The sequence below is a fragment of the Priapulus caudatus genome, unplaced genomic scaffold (assembly GCF_000485595.1).
Source record: "Priapulus caudatus unplaced genomic scaffold, Priapulus_caudatus-5.0.1 Scaffold82, whole genome shotgun sequence".
Taxonomy (NCBI): Eukaryota; Metazoa; Priapulida; class Priapulimorpha; order Priapulimorphida; family Priapulidae; genus Priapulus; species Priapulus caudatus.
In genome coordinates this window covers 30,216-43,968 of record NW_014577143.1, presented here as the reverse complement: position 1 = coordinate 43,968, position 13,753 = coordinate 30,216, and the positions used below count along the sequence as shown (strand labels likewise).

Here is a 13,753-nt window from a genome sequence, read left to right as displayed (position 1 = left end):
TATATATATATAGTTGTTGTGTGTGTGTGTGTGTGTGTGTGTGTGTGTGTGTGTGTGTGTGTGTGTGTGTGTGTGTGTGTGCGTGTGTGTGTGTGTTCGTGTGTTGAGGGCGGCTTCGTATCTATATACCTATATATTCCACGATGACATGCATTGATGATATGGATTGCTCGTAGGTAATAGTATTGCGATAGATATTACAAGCTACTACAGAGGTATACGTCGGTGTGCGACAACAACTATACAGCTACCGCTATGAATGAACATCCGACAATCATACTCCGACCGTGAACATCGAAACTCCTGAACAACGCGTTCCCAAAACTTTTCCATCGACGTCAACAGTTCGCGGCGATATCTCGCGATTTAGAATTCGATGCGGTACGAGTCTCCGTTGCCGAAGCGGCCTCCCGGGCCGAATCCGCCTCCGATACTCGAATAGATACCAGCCAGCGAGCCACCGTTGTACGGTTCGCCGATGGCGACGTTGACGTATCCGGCTCCGCGTGGACCGCATCCGGCATTGCCCGGATACGGACAGCCGACGATTCCACCGCTGCTGCCGGCCACCCGACGTCCGGCTCCGTAGCCAAGAGTCGCCCTCTGGTAGGGTTTGTCGAACGGTGGCGGGGCTCCGGGGTATCCCGGCTGCTGCGCTCCGTAGCCTCTAGAGAATTCCCGAGTCGGTGAACTAGCGCGTCCGAATCTGAGCCCTGGTGCAATAGTGCGTGCGTATCCGGTCGCTGGTGCAATAGCGCGTCCGTATCCCGGCTGCTGCGGTCCGTAGCCTCTAGAGAATTCCCGAGTCGGTGAACTAGCGCGTCCGAATCTGAGCCCTGGTGCAATACCGCGTCCGTATCCGGTCGCCGGTGCAATAGCGCGTCCGTATCCGGTCGCCGGTGCAATAGCGCGTCCGTATCCGGTCGCTGGTGCAATGGCGCGTCCGTATCCGGTTGCTGGGGCAACATCATACAGGCCACTTCTTCCAAGCCTGAAACTACCCGACGACACTATAGGGCGAATCTGAAACAAGTAGGTTTACAGAACCCGGTTTAATGCGACGGCGTCATATTTTTGAAACCGCTAGCGGGAAATTGCAATGTTTGGTTATTCATTTAGGTGATACTAGACACACTAGATGTCTAGTTTTCATTTACAGCCATGCGTAGGCTACACAGGTGTAAATTTGTGCTCGCGTCCACGCGCACATACACACAAATCTTGTATAGTGCAAAACAATAATTTATGATTAGTACAATATAAAATCAATTGTGCATAAAATAAATTCCAAGTAAATAATACATTCGTTAAAGACGTTAGGTGCATATCAGGAAGCAGTAAAACGTTTGCCTTCGTGCAGCATTAGACGTTACACAAATAATAGCAAAAGCTAAACTAAATTAACAAAAAAAGTGCAGGTGCTCAGATCCATTTACATTGCATTTAATTTAGCACGTATTTCCAGTACAATATGCCAATAGCACATGCGAAAGGGAACAGGTGACACAGTGCGGTAGATGTGCGGGTTGATTCTACCAGAAGAGATTTCTGGGGAAAGCTGAAGTGCATAAAGCTGCGGAGATACATAATACGTGCAAGAAATTACCGATGTCTTGTGCCTTAGAAAGACAGATCGGCGAATCATGAGCCCGGTGCCGCGCCCTCTGGCGACCGTGCCGCGAACCTCGGCTTCAGCGCGCACACACCCACTTCGTTCTGACGTCATATAGTGTTTAGCGCATTGCGTATATATATATATATATATATATATAGCATTATAAAGGATCACAGTAAGGGTAAGGAGGGGGTCATAGGAAGTGATATGTGTGTGTTGTCAATGGTGAATAAGAGGAATGGTTGTCTAACTATATCGTTGTCAAGGATCGCACATGGTAGACGGTAAAAAAAACGGAGGCCTCGTATCTTTTACCGACTGTACATGCACTGCGATTCTAGCAGAAAGAAACTTGTATAGTTCGCAGATGTCGTTAGAAGTAAGAGCTATCAACAATACACGTCTAACGAGAGAAACGTAAATATGGCTCTGTCTGTTACTTTCTAATGTTCGCTGCTCGTTGTACAGGTGTCGTGTAAAGCGTTGTCCGTGTATGCATGCAAGTATTCACTCTACTCGTGGGCCTACCGTCCAATCCATCGTCGCGTATTGCATTTAGCACAGCTCTATCTGCTTGAAATTCACTGAAATATAATTTTTTCTCACTGAAAATTACGCGCGCTACATATAAGTGCACGATGTGCATTGATTGTCTTTTGATTAGGTTAGCATATTTAGGTAGGTTAGAAGGTACGTGTTATATATCATGCACAAAACCAAGCTTTAGTTTAAAAGAGATTATATTTAACAACGTTAAATTAAGATAACAATACGTTCGTATCACAGCAACAAAAAACAACATTTCAAAGTTATTTAGAAAATTTATGATGATTCGTAATAAGTGTAGAAATGATCGTGAAAATAGAGAAATAATCAAATGAGTAGCTAGGCCCTAAAACAATGAAATCGTATGATCACATGACCTACTAACAGTAGTAAATGTTCGACAAAATACTGGACATATATATATACATACATATATATATATATATATATCGCCAAAAACACGAATCGTAGAGTGGGGGGTATATTATTTCACGTTAAATGACTTTAGCCGTGTTACGTTTTTAATGCCGAGATTATAATATACATACTTAATGATAATGAACTGAATGTGGACGCGATTGATCTTACACACGAGACGTGTCGGCGGCGACGCCGCGAACGAATTAACATAACGATATGGCGGTATATCTATACAAAAGCGCGCTTCCTCGCTCGGAGAGGTTGTCTATGGCTCTACTTGGTACGCGTCGCCGTTACCTAGAACACCGCCGGGCAAGTAGCCACCGCCGACGCTAGGGTAGACGCCCTGTAGGGTGCCACCGTTGTACGAGTTTCCTACTTTGATGCCGTGCAGGAAACCGGCGCCCTGCGGTCCGTACCCGGCGTTGCCTACTCTACCGCCGTACCCTCCCTGCGATCCCCCGTACCCTCCCTGCGATCCCCCGTACCCTCCCTGCGATCCCCCGTAACCTTGCTGTCCGCCGTAACCTTGCTGACCGCCGAGCAGCCCCCACGCGGCGTCGGGTCGTTGCTGCTGTTGGTACACTGGCTGCTGCTGCTGATGGTGGTAGCCTTGCTGTGCTGGCTGGTAGCTGGGCTGGGCGACGGTGTACGTGCGCGGAACGGGGGCGGGTCCGCGGTCGAAGTGCGGCTGTTGTCCGAGATGGCTGTAGTTGATGCCGAGTCCCTTACCGCGCGATCCGTAACGTGAGTTGCGGCCGACCCTGTTACCGGCGTTCTGATTGTAGGCGAGATCGCGATGCGCTTCTCCGACGCTGTACAGCTGGTTGCCGTAGTCCTTTCCTTGTCCGTTCGAGATGACCACCTGGTTGTTCTGGGCGACCCTGCCGGCGTCGCGGTTCAGGTACCTGTTGTTCTGGCCGAACTGCTCGTCGAAGCCCGTGTTGAAGGACTTCACGTAGCCGCGCGGCTGGTAGACGTGGGCGTAGTTGTATCCGCCGAGTCCCAGACCGTAGCCGCCGCTAGCGGAGATCCCGCACGCCTGAAAGCAAGGTAGTCGTGCGTGTGAGTGTCGGTGAGTGATGAGTTCGTAGCGCGGATATTAGACAAGCTGCGTGTGGCGAGGCTCGCGTCTGCGCAATGCGTCTGCGTATATGCAGGCACCAGACACGAGCCCGCCGCGCAGCTTGGATAAATATACGTGCTGCGATGAGAAATCCCGTGATAGCCGTGTGCATCGCCGGTGATGGCGGAGTGGAGGGACAAGCTTGCGCTAGCAATGAGGCAAGATGGCGGGATCGCGAAAAAAAACAATATGGCGCCAATTAAACGGGCCCTAATGTCAGAAACAAAATTATTCTTAAAATTAGTCTTAACACGAACTCGTGGACCGTTGACAGAATTTTGCGTCGTATACAGGTATGCGGAAATTTTCTAGGATTTCCCATTCACGTAATTTCACGATGTTTCGGTCAACGCTCTAAGAGTAAGAGTTAACGTCAAGACTAACGTTAATACTAACTTTGTTTCTGACAGCGGTCCCCTGATATATGAACGACGGGAAAGGAGGGAGCGGGATACGGAGAGGAGGTGACGAGAAACTAGAACAGCGTATAAAAACAGGTATTTGGTAGAAAGTGACGTGCAAGCAGGGGAAAGACGCTGTAGGACGACGTTTGCTGAAGCAGCTGCTACGTGGTGGGTGGTGGGAAAATCGCACGATGCACACGGTTACACGCGACTAAATGTGGACAGAGAATGGATCGGCTCAACTGTACAGTGCACGCACTTCTTCGATATATCAGTTATACGACACTCAATGAGATAACCCAATGAGGATAACTGAATATTTCGAAGTTTGAATTTTAGATTATTGATAGCAGATCGGCAGCAACTGTACAGACGTCGCCAAGGTTCTCGACCGTACGCGTATTCAAACCTTAGATTCTTATGCAAGTATACCAGAACCAATTAACTATAATCACCACATGCATCCGCATCCACATGCAATACCTGTATATGTCAAATCAGAATACAAGAAGAGAAATATTAAACATGTCAGAATCGTATAGGGAAGAAGGGGAAAAATATCCAGAAATCACAGCAGTATAATCAAACCATCACAGAGTCTCATGCAATATTCATACCGATTCGGAGTAACTGAAAAAGAACAATTAATCTGAAAATCTGAAAATAATCATCAATGATAGACCATCACCGTCTTCAGCCACAAGAATTATCAGCGCTGATAATTTCATATCGTATTCACTTATATACGTCCACCCGTGTAAGGAGCATGCACATAGAGCCAGCAGAATAAATCTCACCACATTTCCTCAGTAGCGTGGATGTCTATACAATAAACCGCCCAACCCTGATGATGTAATTTGTAATTAGCAGTGGTGACCATTCTTATAGTAGCGCAGGTCATTCCGACCTATGCCACACATATACACCCTCACCCTGGTTTGGTGGGAAAATAGTGGGGGCTGGTCGTGTACAGACATCCTCCCTACTGTATAACCTCGTGTCATAAGCATGCGGGCTTACTCAGAATGTAGCATCTTCCTCCGTATATTTCCACTCCGTAGCTGACGTGCACGTCGCTGTGCATGCCACCTCTCGGCAAAGTTTCCCATCAGCTCGTATATTATAATAACAACCACGTGAACGTACACCTGACCGCATGTCCTAACCCTTTTCTCATATCGACCTTTTCGTATATCATATCGAGGGTATAGCTGCCAGTAGACTGTGAAAACGTCCTATCGTGCTGAGCGGAACATTACACAGTGTCAAGTAAATCTTAAAACTAGAGCAACAGCTACTGCCGTAGACGTGCCTCGACTGGCAAACGCAGTGTCACACATTGCCGTACAACTTGATCGTGTAACGTCTTACACCCGCCGGACCTTTCCTGCATTAACGATGCCCGGTGGCGCCTACGACTAGGCTGGGCGTACCTGAGTGACTGACTATGTAATCGCGGTCATCGCCCGGTAGAGGTTGTACACGCTCACACGAGAGACTAATGTGCTGGCAGGTTGCCGTGCACGGGCCGGCGATTCGCGGGAATGTCACGAGTAGGAGCTATAGCAGCGTTTTGCTGCTAGGTCGTTATATCATAAAGCCATTAGCAGTGTAGTCACGTTGCGACATAAACCTTAGTCTCGAATGCGGACCAGTGACACCCGTAATGACTACCGTATATATCTGTAATAGAATGAACTCTTATTAACGACGTAATCTAGCTGGTGCGTGTCTGCACGTGTGGGTTTGTCCCCCCTGCTTCCCCACCTCGTAGCCCGTGTGCACTCTTCTCGGGCGCTCTCTCTCTCTCTCTCTCTTTCTCTCTCTCTCTCTCTCTCTCTCTCTCCCTCTCTCTTTCTTTCTCTTCCCCTCCCTCGCTTTCTCTCGCTCTCTCCCACCTTCTTTCGCGCTCCCCCTCTCTCTCTCTCGCTCGCTCCCCTTTTTCTCTCTGTCTCCCTCTCTCTTTCTTTCTTTCTCTCTTTCTCCCTCTCTCTCGCTCTCTCTCTCTCCCCCTCTCTCTCGTTCTCTCCCCTCTCTCTCGGTCTCTCTCTCCATCTCTCTCTTTCTCCCTCCATCTCTCTCTTTCGCTCGCTCGTTTCTACTTCGAAACTGTTATTGTTCACAATAAATCACACCGAAGTAGAATAGTTTCACGTGTTGCTACTAAACGAACAGGTTTTCTTTTATTGTAACAATCAACATATATTCATATATCGTAATTTAGACTTTAAAAAATCAACAATCGTGTTAATGGTATTTAGGTGAGCTGAATAACGTCGTACATAAAAAATCACGATACAAAACGCAGGACGTACATGCATGCAGACGCGGTAAGTATTTACAAATGATGACACACATAACGCGACAATAATTGACAATCGACACAAGATGGGTAGGGAGGAACGGAAACAACGTGAACGACTTTGCGATTTACGTGAGTTGACACAGACGAGAACGAACGACGAATATATAGGGCTGCGACAAACGTACACGAACTAGACAGTTCTTATCACAAACGGTAGCGAAACGAGCAGATACAAACGCCGGTCACGCACAATCACAGACAACAAGATATACGGAGGACGTCAACGGGAACACAGCGACGAGAGACAGACGATGGGACGTAGCGTGTGCTGTATAGACACGCCGCAGTAACAACACCTACATGTAGCTGTGATAAAACGGAAGGTAATTAACATTATCAGCGGTTAAATTAACAGTTAAATAATAGTAAGAATTTTGCGCCTCCTGGCGGTAATGCGATCGTGCTAGAAAGGGTGAAGAAAAACTACGAATCATTCACGATAATAGTCGACTATCGCGCCGGCGGTTCATTCCTTGAATTCACGGGAACGAAGCATATCTTTGTTTTTCCGCCTAGCAACCTCATCAAAATGAGCGTTTGCCTTAATATCCGGCTCTGCCGCCGCCTCCGTAACCTCCAACGGCACCTCCTCCGTATCCGCCGCCTCCGTGACCGCCAACGGCACCTCCTCCGTATCCGCCGCCTCCGTGACCGCCAACACCGCCTCCATATACACCGCGTCCGTGTCCTCCCCCATATCCGCGAGGGCCAGCACCATATCCAAGGTTCGGGTAGGCGCCCCCGTAGCCGCCACCGAGGTGACCATAGTTGATTCCGTTGGCGTTCTTCCTGTGGCCGTAGTTTTTGTTAACGTGAGCGAGATCTCCGTAGTTTTGATTGTAGGCGAGATCGCGGTGCGCCTTTCCGACCGTACTGTACTGATTCCCGTATCCCTTTCCGTATCCGTTATCAAGGTTCCTGTAGTATTGCTGGTTGTTGAGACCGTAGTCCTTATTGTAATAGGCATTATCCTGACCGAACTTTTCCTCGAATCCGGTATTAAAGGACTTCACATAGCCCCTGGGTTGGTAGACATGTGCGTAGTTATAGCCTCCCAAACCATAGCCGGCACTCGCCAGGGCGTACTGCACCTGTACAGACATGCACACAAACACGTATTAGGCACAGGCGGGGGTGCACGCTGGCAGGAAGAGGAAATACGAAAGCGAGAATTTTAAGCGTTGAGAGTTTCCAAATCGAGTCTAAAGCGTTGCGATGTTGCAACGTGATCTGTAAGTTGCTAGTCAGCCAGCCATTCAGAGCGTTCGGGGTCAGATATCACGTTTTTTTTCGACGTAAGAGATCTTCCTGCGCATCCAATAATACTTGGTTTGTGTAAATCGCCGATATCGATCCCGATTGATCCGTGAAAATAACCAGACGCCAAGGCATGTGGCTTTCAATGACCTAAGGAATTCAATATAAGTACGTGGGATACAAGCTCACGGGACTGTGAGCGTATTCGACTTACACAGTGAATTTGTGCTTGCCGAATACACGCCCGCACCAAGTATATTATTACTCGATATACGAAGACCTCTTGCTTATCGAATTGCAACAGACCCCGAAGCAAATGTCTGTGGTATCCGACATAGTGGCTTACAGAACATGTTTAGTATTCGCAAAGCCTTGACATTAGTAGCAGCAGCAGTCTTAGACGGCAGTTTACCGGATTGGTGAGCATATCGCAAACATTTCATCGAATTATTTCGCATCTGAAGCGGGCTAATGCAGTGTACTACATGCGACCCAGAAAGGGATTGACATTGTACGTAAATGCAAATTCTGTTTTTTCGCAATGTTATTAGCTATTACATTACCGACATCCAAAAATTGACAGATAAACGTTCACAGCTCTAGCTATAAAAGTATATATCACAAATGAAGATCGCCTCCAAAGCGCTTCCCCGTTATGTTTGAGCGTTAAATTTTACATTTATCTTTTACTTGACAACATCATGCAAAAAATATATCGTAGATCAAATATTAAAAATAACAATCGAGTTGGTCCTAGTGGTAATTACTGAATAAATGTGTTATTTTGTGTTATGCGAAAACATGACATAGGTGAGTGACAGTGGTGCATGATTAGGCGCTGCGGAGTATAGCTAGCGATATAAGCAATTTTAAGCAGTGAATAACAACGTTGTTAGATTCCAGCAAGCCCTCGCGAAATCCACACATAAAATATGAGCAACGGACAAGGAAAGAAGAACGTACCGCTCGCACAGCCAAAGGGAAAACAACGAAAGACGCCGACGCATACGAAAACAGTTATTGAGGTGAAGTCGTCTACAGCTGTTGTCACTGATCGCTCGCTCCTCCTGCACGCCTTTTCAAAACGATGGTAGCACGAGACACACGGAAGCATCTATGGGCTGTAACGCACTCTGGGTGCAAAGTCTAGTTCAGAAGCCCAAGTAAGACGGAAATCATGATTGGGCGAGCTAGTGTTGCAGCAATGGCTGTAATCACCTTGGATACATAAATTCTATCAGATGACTATCATCTCGCTACGGGCATGTACATTTTCTGCTTTCAGCCATAGGACAGCGCCACATCCTGTCGTTCGTGACCCAACAGTCAAGTGTAAATTAGCCTCCTTTATTACTTTAAATATATATATAAGCTGCAGACCTCCTGTGTAATGCAATATATAACTAACACACGTAAAGCGACGTTACGTATTCATATCCGCACAGGTCGAAAACACGTAAATAAGATGTTCACACACGATGAAGGAAACCAGACGAAACCGTTTGAATCGCAAACAGTGGCATAAGAGCATCCACCATGCTCCGTTTGCGTGAGACATCTTGGTCTTTCATCGCACAGCGTTCTCTCACGGAAGATCCTCGCTCAGAAACACCTGCTACGCGCTAAATAATATTCTAAATATCGGTTACTATGGTTACTCACCGACGCCATCATCACAACGGCGATCGACAACAACGTGATCGACTTCATCTCTACCTGCAATGAAGGAGAGAGGACGTTAGCATAATAACCGAATGAACTTAATCGCTGGAAACAGTTACGTGAGCGAGCGAGCGTACAGATAGCCATGCAGGTGACATGTCATTGCCAAAATTAAATGCGCGCATGGTTGGAATACGGTAGCGTTTTGCGGATATGTGCCCCGAGCATTTTTACATGCCATGTTGACTGCATTACTTACACCCTTATTACCAGCCTGGGCAGAGGCGCAGCGAGGAAGCATGTATGGTGAAACAACTCAGTTATAGATACTTTTCGTTGCCAATTATTAGGTATAGTGTTCGACAGTCATTCAAGAAATCGTACACAACTATGACCCGTCGGTCATCGGCTAAATCTCGAAATACAACATGTCCATTAGAATAAAAAGCACAGTGATAAGACCCCATAATAATTATATCGAAAGAGTTGCTAAAATTTCCAATATCATTGCACTTGCTGCACTAGTGTCAAATATATTGAGAACTACAAATCTATTGATTCGTCAACTAAATCTAGTGCAGATTTAATCCTAGACAACTAACGCGTGCAGATTGCATACTGGAGAAACGATATGTTTAAGTCTGTCGCGCTCAAGATTATATATATATATATATCGGTCCGTTGGAACTCGCTAAAAAATGATCAAGGAAACGATATCTCACCTTGGTTGTCAACTGGTTGGCTTATATCCAACGTGTAACACTCCACTACTCGTACTGAACAACTGTGACTCCGCAATAGCGGTTGACAGGTTATATACGGGTCAGTCAACCGAGTGACCCGAGCGTATACTACTCAGGCGAAGCGGGTCTTCGACAACGTGTCCGGCGTGACCTTATTTCTCGTCGATGCCAAGACACTTTCGTCACCGCCGTGGCCCACCTGTCGAATTCCTTCGGCTGATTGTCTTGCCCACCTAGATTATTTTATTCAACGCGGTGAAAGTGGCGATCGCGACGGACTTTTATTTTTGGGGGCAGGGATTCGGTCATGCGGCCCGCTGGAATTTGACACGCTATAGCGTCAAAGTGACGCCAATATCGTTACGCACTCTCGCGTTATACGCGGGACGCCGTCGACGAAGAGAAAGACTTTCGCTCCCACTTTTAATTGGCCTCTGAGCTCATTGCGTAAGCAGGTGTCGTGTTGGTCAGTTGGTCAGCCCCCGGCCGCAATATCGCGCGAAATAAATTACATAACGGGTGCAGAGAGATCGCAGTTGATTATATAGAGTTATCGAGTTAGATTGCCTATATACTAATTGAATATTCTAATCGTCATCGGTCGTGATCCCCAGATCGTATTTAGTTCAACATCGCGGTACATTTACGTAGGTTATCTAAGCCGGTGACGGATAGGGGGTTGTTATATGCAGAGGTCCGTGTAACTATCTGCATTTTGTTCGTGGGGCGTTTTACCTGTTATACCTTGCGAAACCACAACATTCGCATCACCGTATAAGCTTCGTGCGTCATTGCGAATTACATACTGTCGGTGATATTATTATGTTACGCTTACGTACGCAGAATATAGAGGATATCGGCGAACGCGCGTGTTTATTAATGCATATCATGTTCAAGACCGGCATCACGCGCCATTTTGTAGACTGACGAAATATTGCGCACTATAGAGACTGTCGTAATAAAATAATGGGTCATCTACAATTTTGCCGGAGCGAGGTAAACACCGCATATATAAAGGCGCACGCGTAGCTTTATGGTTCGTGAACTCTTGCTCTTCGTATACGCCCTGTCCATCGAAGTGTACCTGTGCTGTCGTTGCCCAGATGCTGTATCGCGATTATTATGATTCGCTGCAAAGTTTTTGTTTTATTCTCTACGTAGATGTTTGTCATTTTGCTCAGGCACGTCAAATACTCTTTCAAACGGTATACTCATTTTGGCTATTGATAGGTTAAGGTTGCCGTGGATTTAGGGTTAATATTACATGGTCATTTCAAATATTGAAGATTGAAATAATCAATATTAAATATAGAATTAAACATAATCGTGCATTTAAACTTTATTGCAATCATTCATGCAATACACCGCAAAGAATTTCATATACTGATCGGTATACCGCTTTGCCTGTAATCTAAACAATTGGTTACCTATAGCCCGTAACCAGTACACGGTAATTTAGAGAATTCGGCTGCGACCGTAAGGAGTGATGACCTTTAGACACTAATGACACATGTGACCTGTGTCGCCCCCCTCAGTGTGATGAATGCTTCAGATGTCGTCTGGTTCATGGTGCACCAACGACCATGTTGACTCGCTCACTCGGTTAAAACAATCTAGTGGGTATAAATCTACTGGCTTAAGCAAGCTTTAATGAAGACAAATGAATCGTCGCTGACATTTCCTCGCGTCAACTGGCAGCCAATGAGCAACAACAACCGTGTCGCTTAAGTACTAGCAGAAATGTAGCGTCTATACAAGATATAGTTGTAGCGCGTAGATTAAGTAGCGATATATTTCTGGTATGAGGTAAACAGTGACGAGGAGTAACGTTGCTGGTACATCCCCCTCCCTCCACACACACACACACACACACACACACACACACACACACACACACACACACACACACACACACACAACACACAACACACACACAACGCACACCAACACGCACACGCACACCACACGCACACGCACACGCACAGCACACGCACCACGCCACGCAGCACGCACACGCACACGCACACGCACACGACACGCACACACACACGCACACGCAACACTGCGCCACGCGCACGCGCACACGCACACGACCACACACACACACAACACGCCACACGCACGCACGCACGCACGCACGCACGCACGCACGCACGCACGCACACACGCACACACGTAATTTAGTAGCAAATAGATTAGCGAATAGTGATTTTTTTTAACTCTGTTCGTGTGGATGCGTAGTGATGTTTGCATTAGAGGTCGGACGCGCGCATCTTATAGCTTTATATACGCTGCGGGTTTCGCATCTGATGCTTTCCTTCTCTTGCTCTCGAAGCGAGTCACATCTATTCATATCAAGAGTTATTAATAGAGATCTCATATTCATATCAAACCCAACATGTCGTAATTGAGGCGCGTCACAATTAAGCACATGTGATGCATACATATTCAAATCTTGCCATCGTATATCGTTATGGATGGTTTTCGATTATAAGTGGTTATATTGGTATGTGGATTTGTATTGATTATGGACGATTATATCGATGATATTATCACGGATATTTCTGTATCTAGCCTATAACGCAACCGAGACGACGCAAAAAGTGAATGCTTTATACATATTTACGTTGTTCGCTCAGCGTTCAATACGCGAGTCCCCCCCCCCACACACACACACGTTGACGCGCGAGGTGACATAACGAAAGTGTTGCGACAGCGTTGCCAACGCTTGGCCGACGCATGATCCTACTGACCTACTAAACGGCCTTTCTGCATCTCTAGCCGCCTATATACGTATTGCAGCCGATTGCGCAGCCGGCAGGCGACCTGCAGCAGCACGTCGTCGGCTATACAGGTTAGAGGATGCGTGATTAGCATGGGCTGCACGGCGGACGGGCGTGGTCGCGGTGACACACACTCGACGTGCGTGACCCGCAGCGTGTCTCTTCGCCCAGTGCCCTAGTAAAATCAACGTACGTCATAATTATGCGAAGAGAATGGACAGCAGTGACCTGTGAACGAGCGCGCGCGTCGGCCGTTGACTCGGAAAGACGAAGGAGTAATACGTGCTGTGACGTACGAGGCGGGCCTGGCTGCCCGCATGCGATGACGCTCGGTCGATCGCACCTGCGTTTTGTCAACAAGCGGTTCGTTCCAAAGGAGGGCGCACGTGACAGATTCGAACGCTATTGTTTGTAGGTCGCAGCGCAAAGGCGGTCGGTAAAACACAAGGTGGTCGGTAAAGACACGGTCGAAAGTGAAATGCGAATTGATTCTCGCGGGTCGAGAGGTAAATTCATTGTTTCCATGATATAAAGCGGATTTATGTGCGCTTTAGAATCTAAAGATATATTATATATATATGATATGTAAGCATTTTGGTTTCTCCCCCGTCAACGTTATAGCGCGATGAGCACTTATATACGCCCCTTGGGTGAGTCCAATTGAAAAACTTTCGTCGTTGAGTTTTTGCACCTGTCATACTTTTACATGGACAATCACATGGCCAGTATGTAAACAAATGTATTAAATAACCGTGTGGAGATTCTCACTCTCTGTTTCTCTCTCTCTCTCTCTCTCTCTCTCTCTCTCTCTCTCTCTCTCTCTCTCTCTCTC

The 13,753-nt window shown here is 46.9% G+C and overlaps 1 protein-coding gene across 2 annotated transcripts; it reads right to left on the bottom strand.

Annotated features, from left to right (window-relative positions):
* Positions 1-46: 46 nt before the first annotated feature.
* LOC106804659 (RNA-binding protein FUS-like) lies at positions 47-10,221 on the bottom strand. 2 transcript variants are annotated; one of them, XM_014805932.1, is made up of 3 exons: positions 10,118-10,221; positions 9,396-9,449; positions 47-1,023 (listed from the first exon to the last, which is right to left on the bottom strand). In XM_014805932.1, exons 2-3 carry the CDS (start codon positions 9,441-9,443, stop codon positions 367-369), a joined length of 705 nt encoding a protein of 234 aa, XP_014661418.1. In that variant the 5' UTR covers positions 9,444-9,449; positions 10,118-10,221; the 3' UTR covers positions 47-366. The 2 variants fall into 2 exon arrangements, with proteins under 2 accessions (XP_014661418.1, XP_014661417.1); XM_014805931.1 differs by lacking the exon at positions 47-1,023 and adding an exon at positions 2,338-3,623 and having other exon boundaries at positions 10,118-10,219.
* Between the last annotated feature and the right edge of the window lie 3,532 nt (positions 10,222-13,753).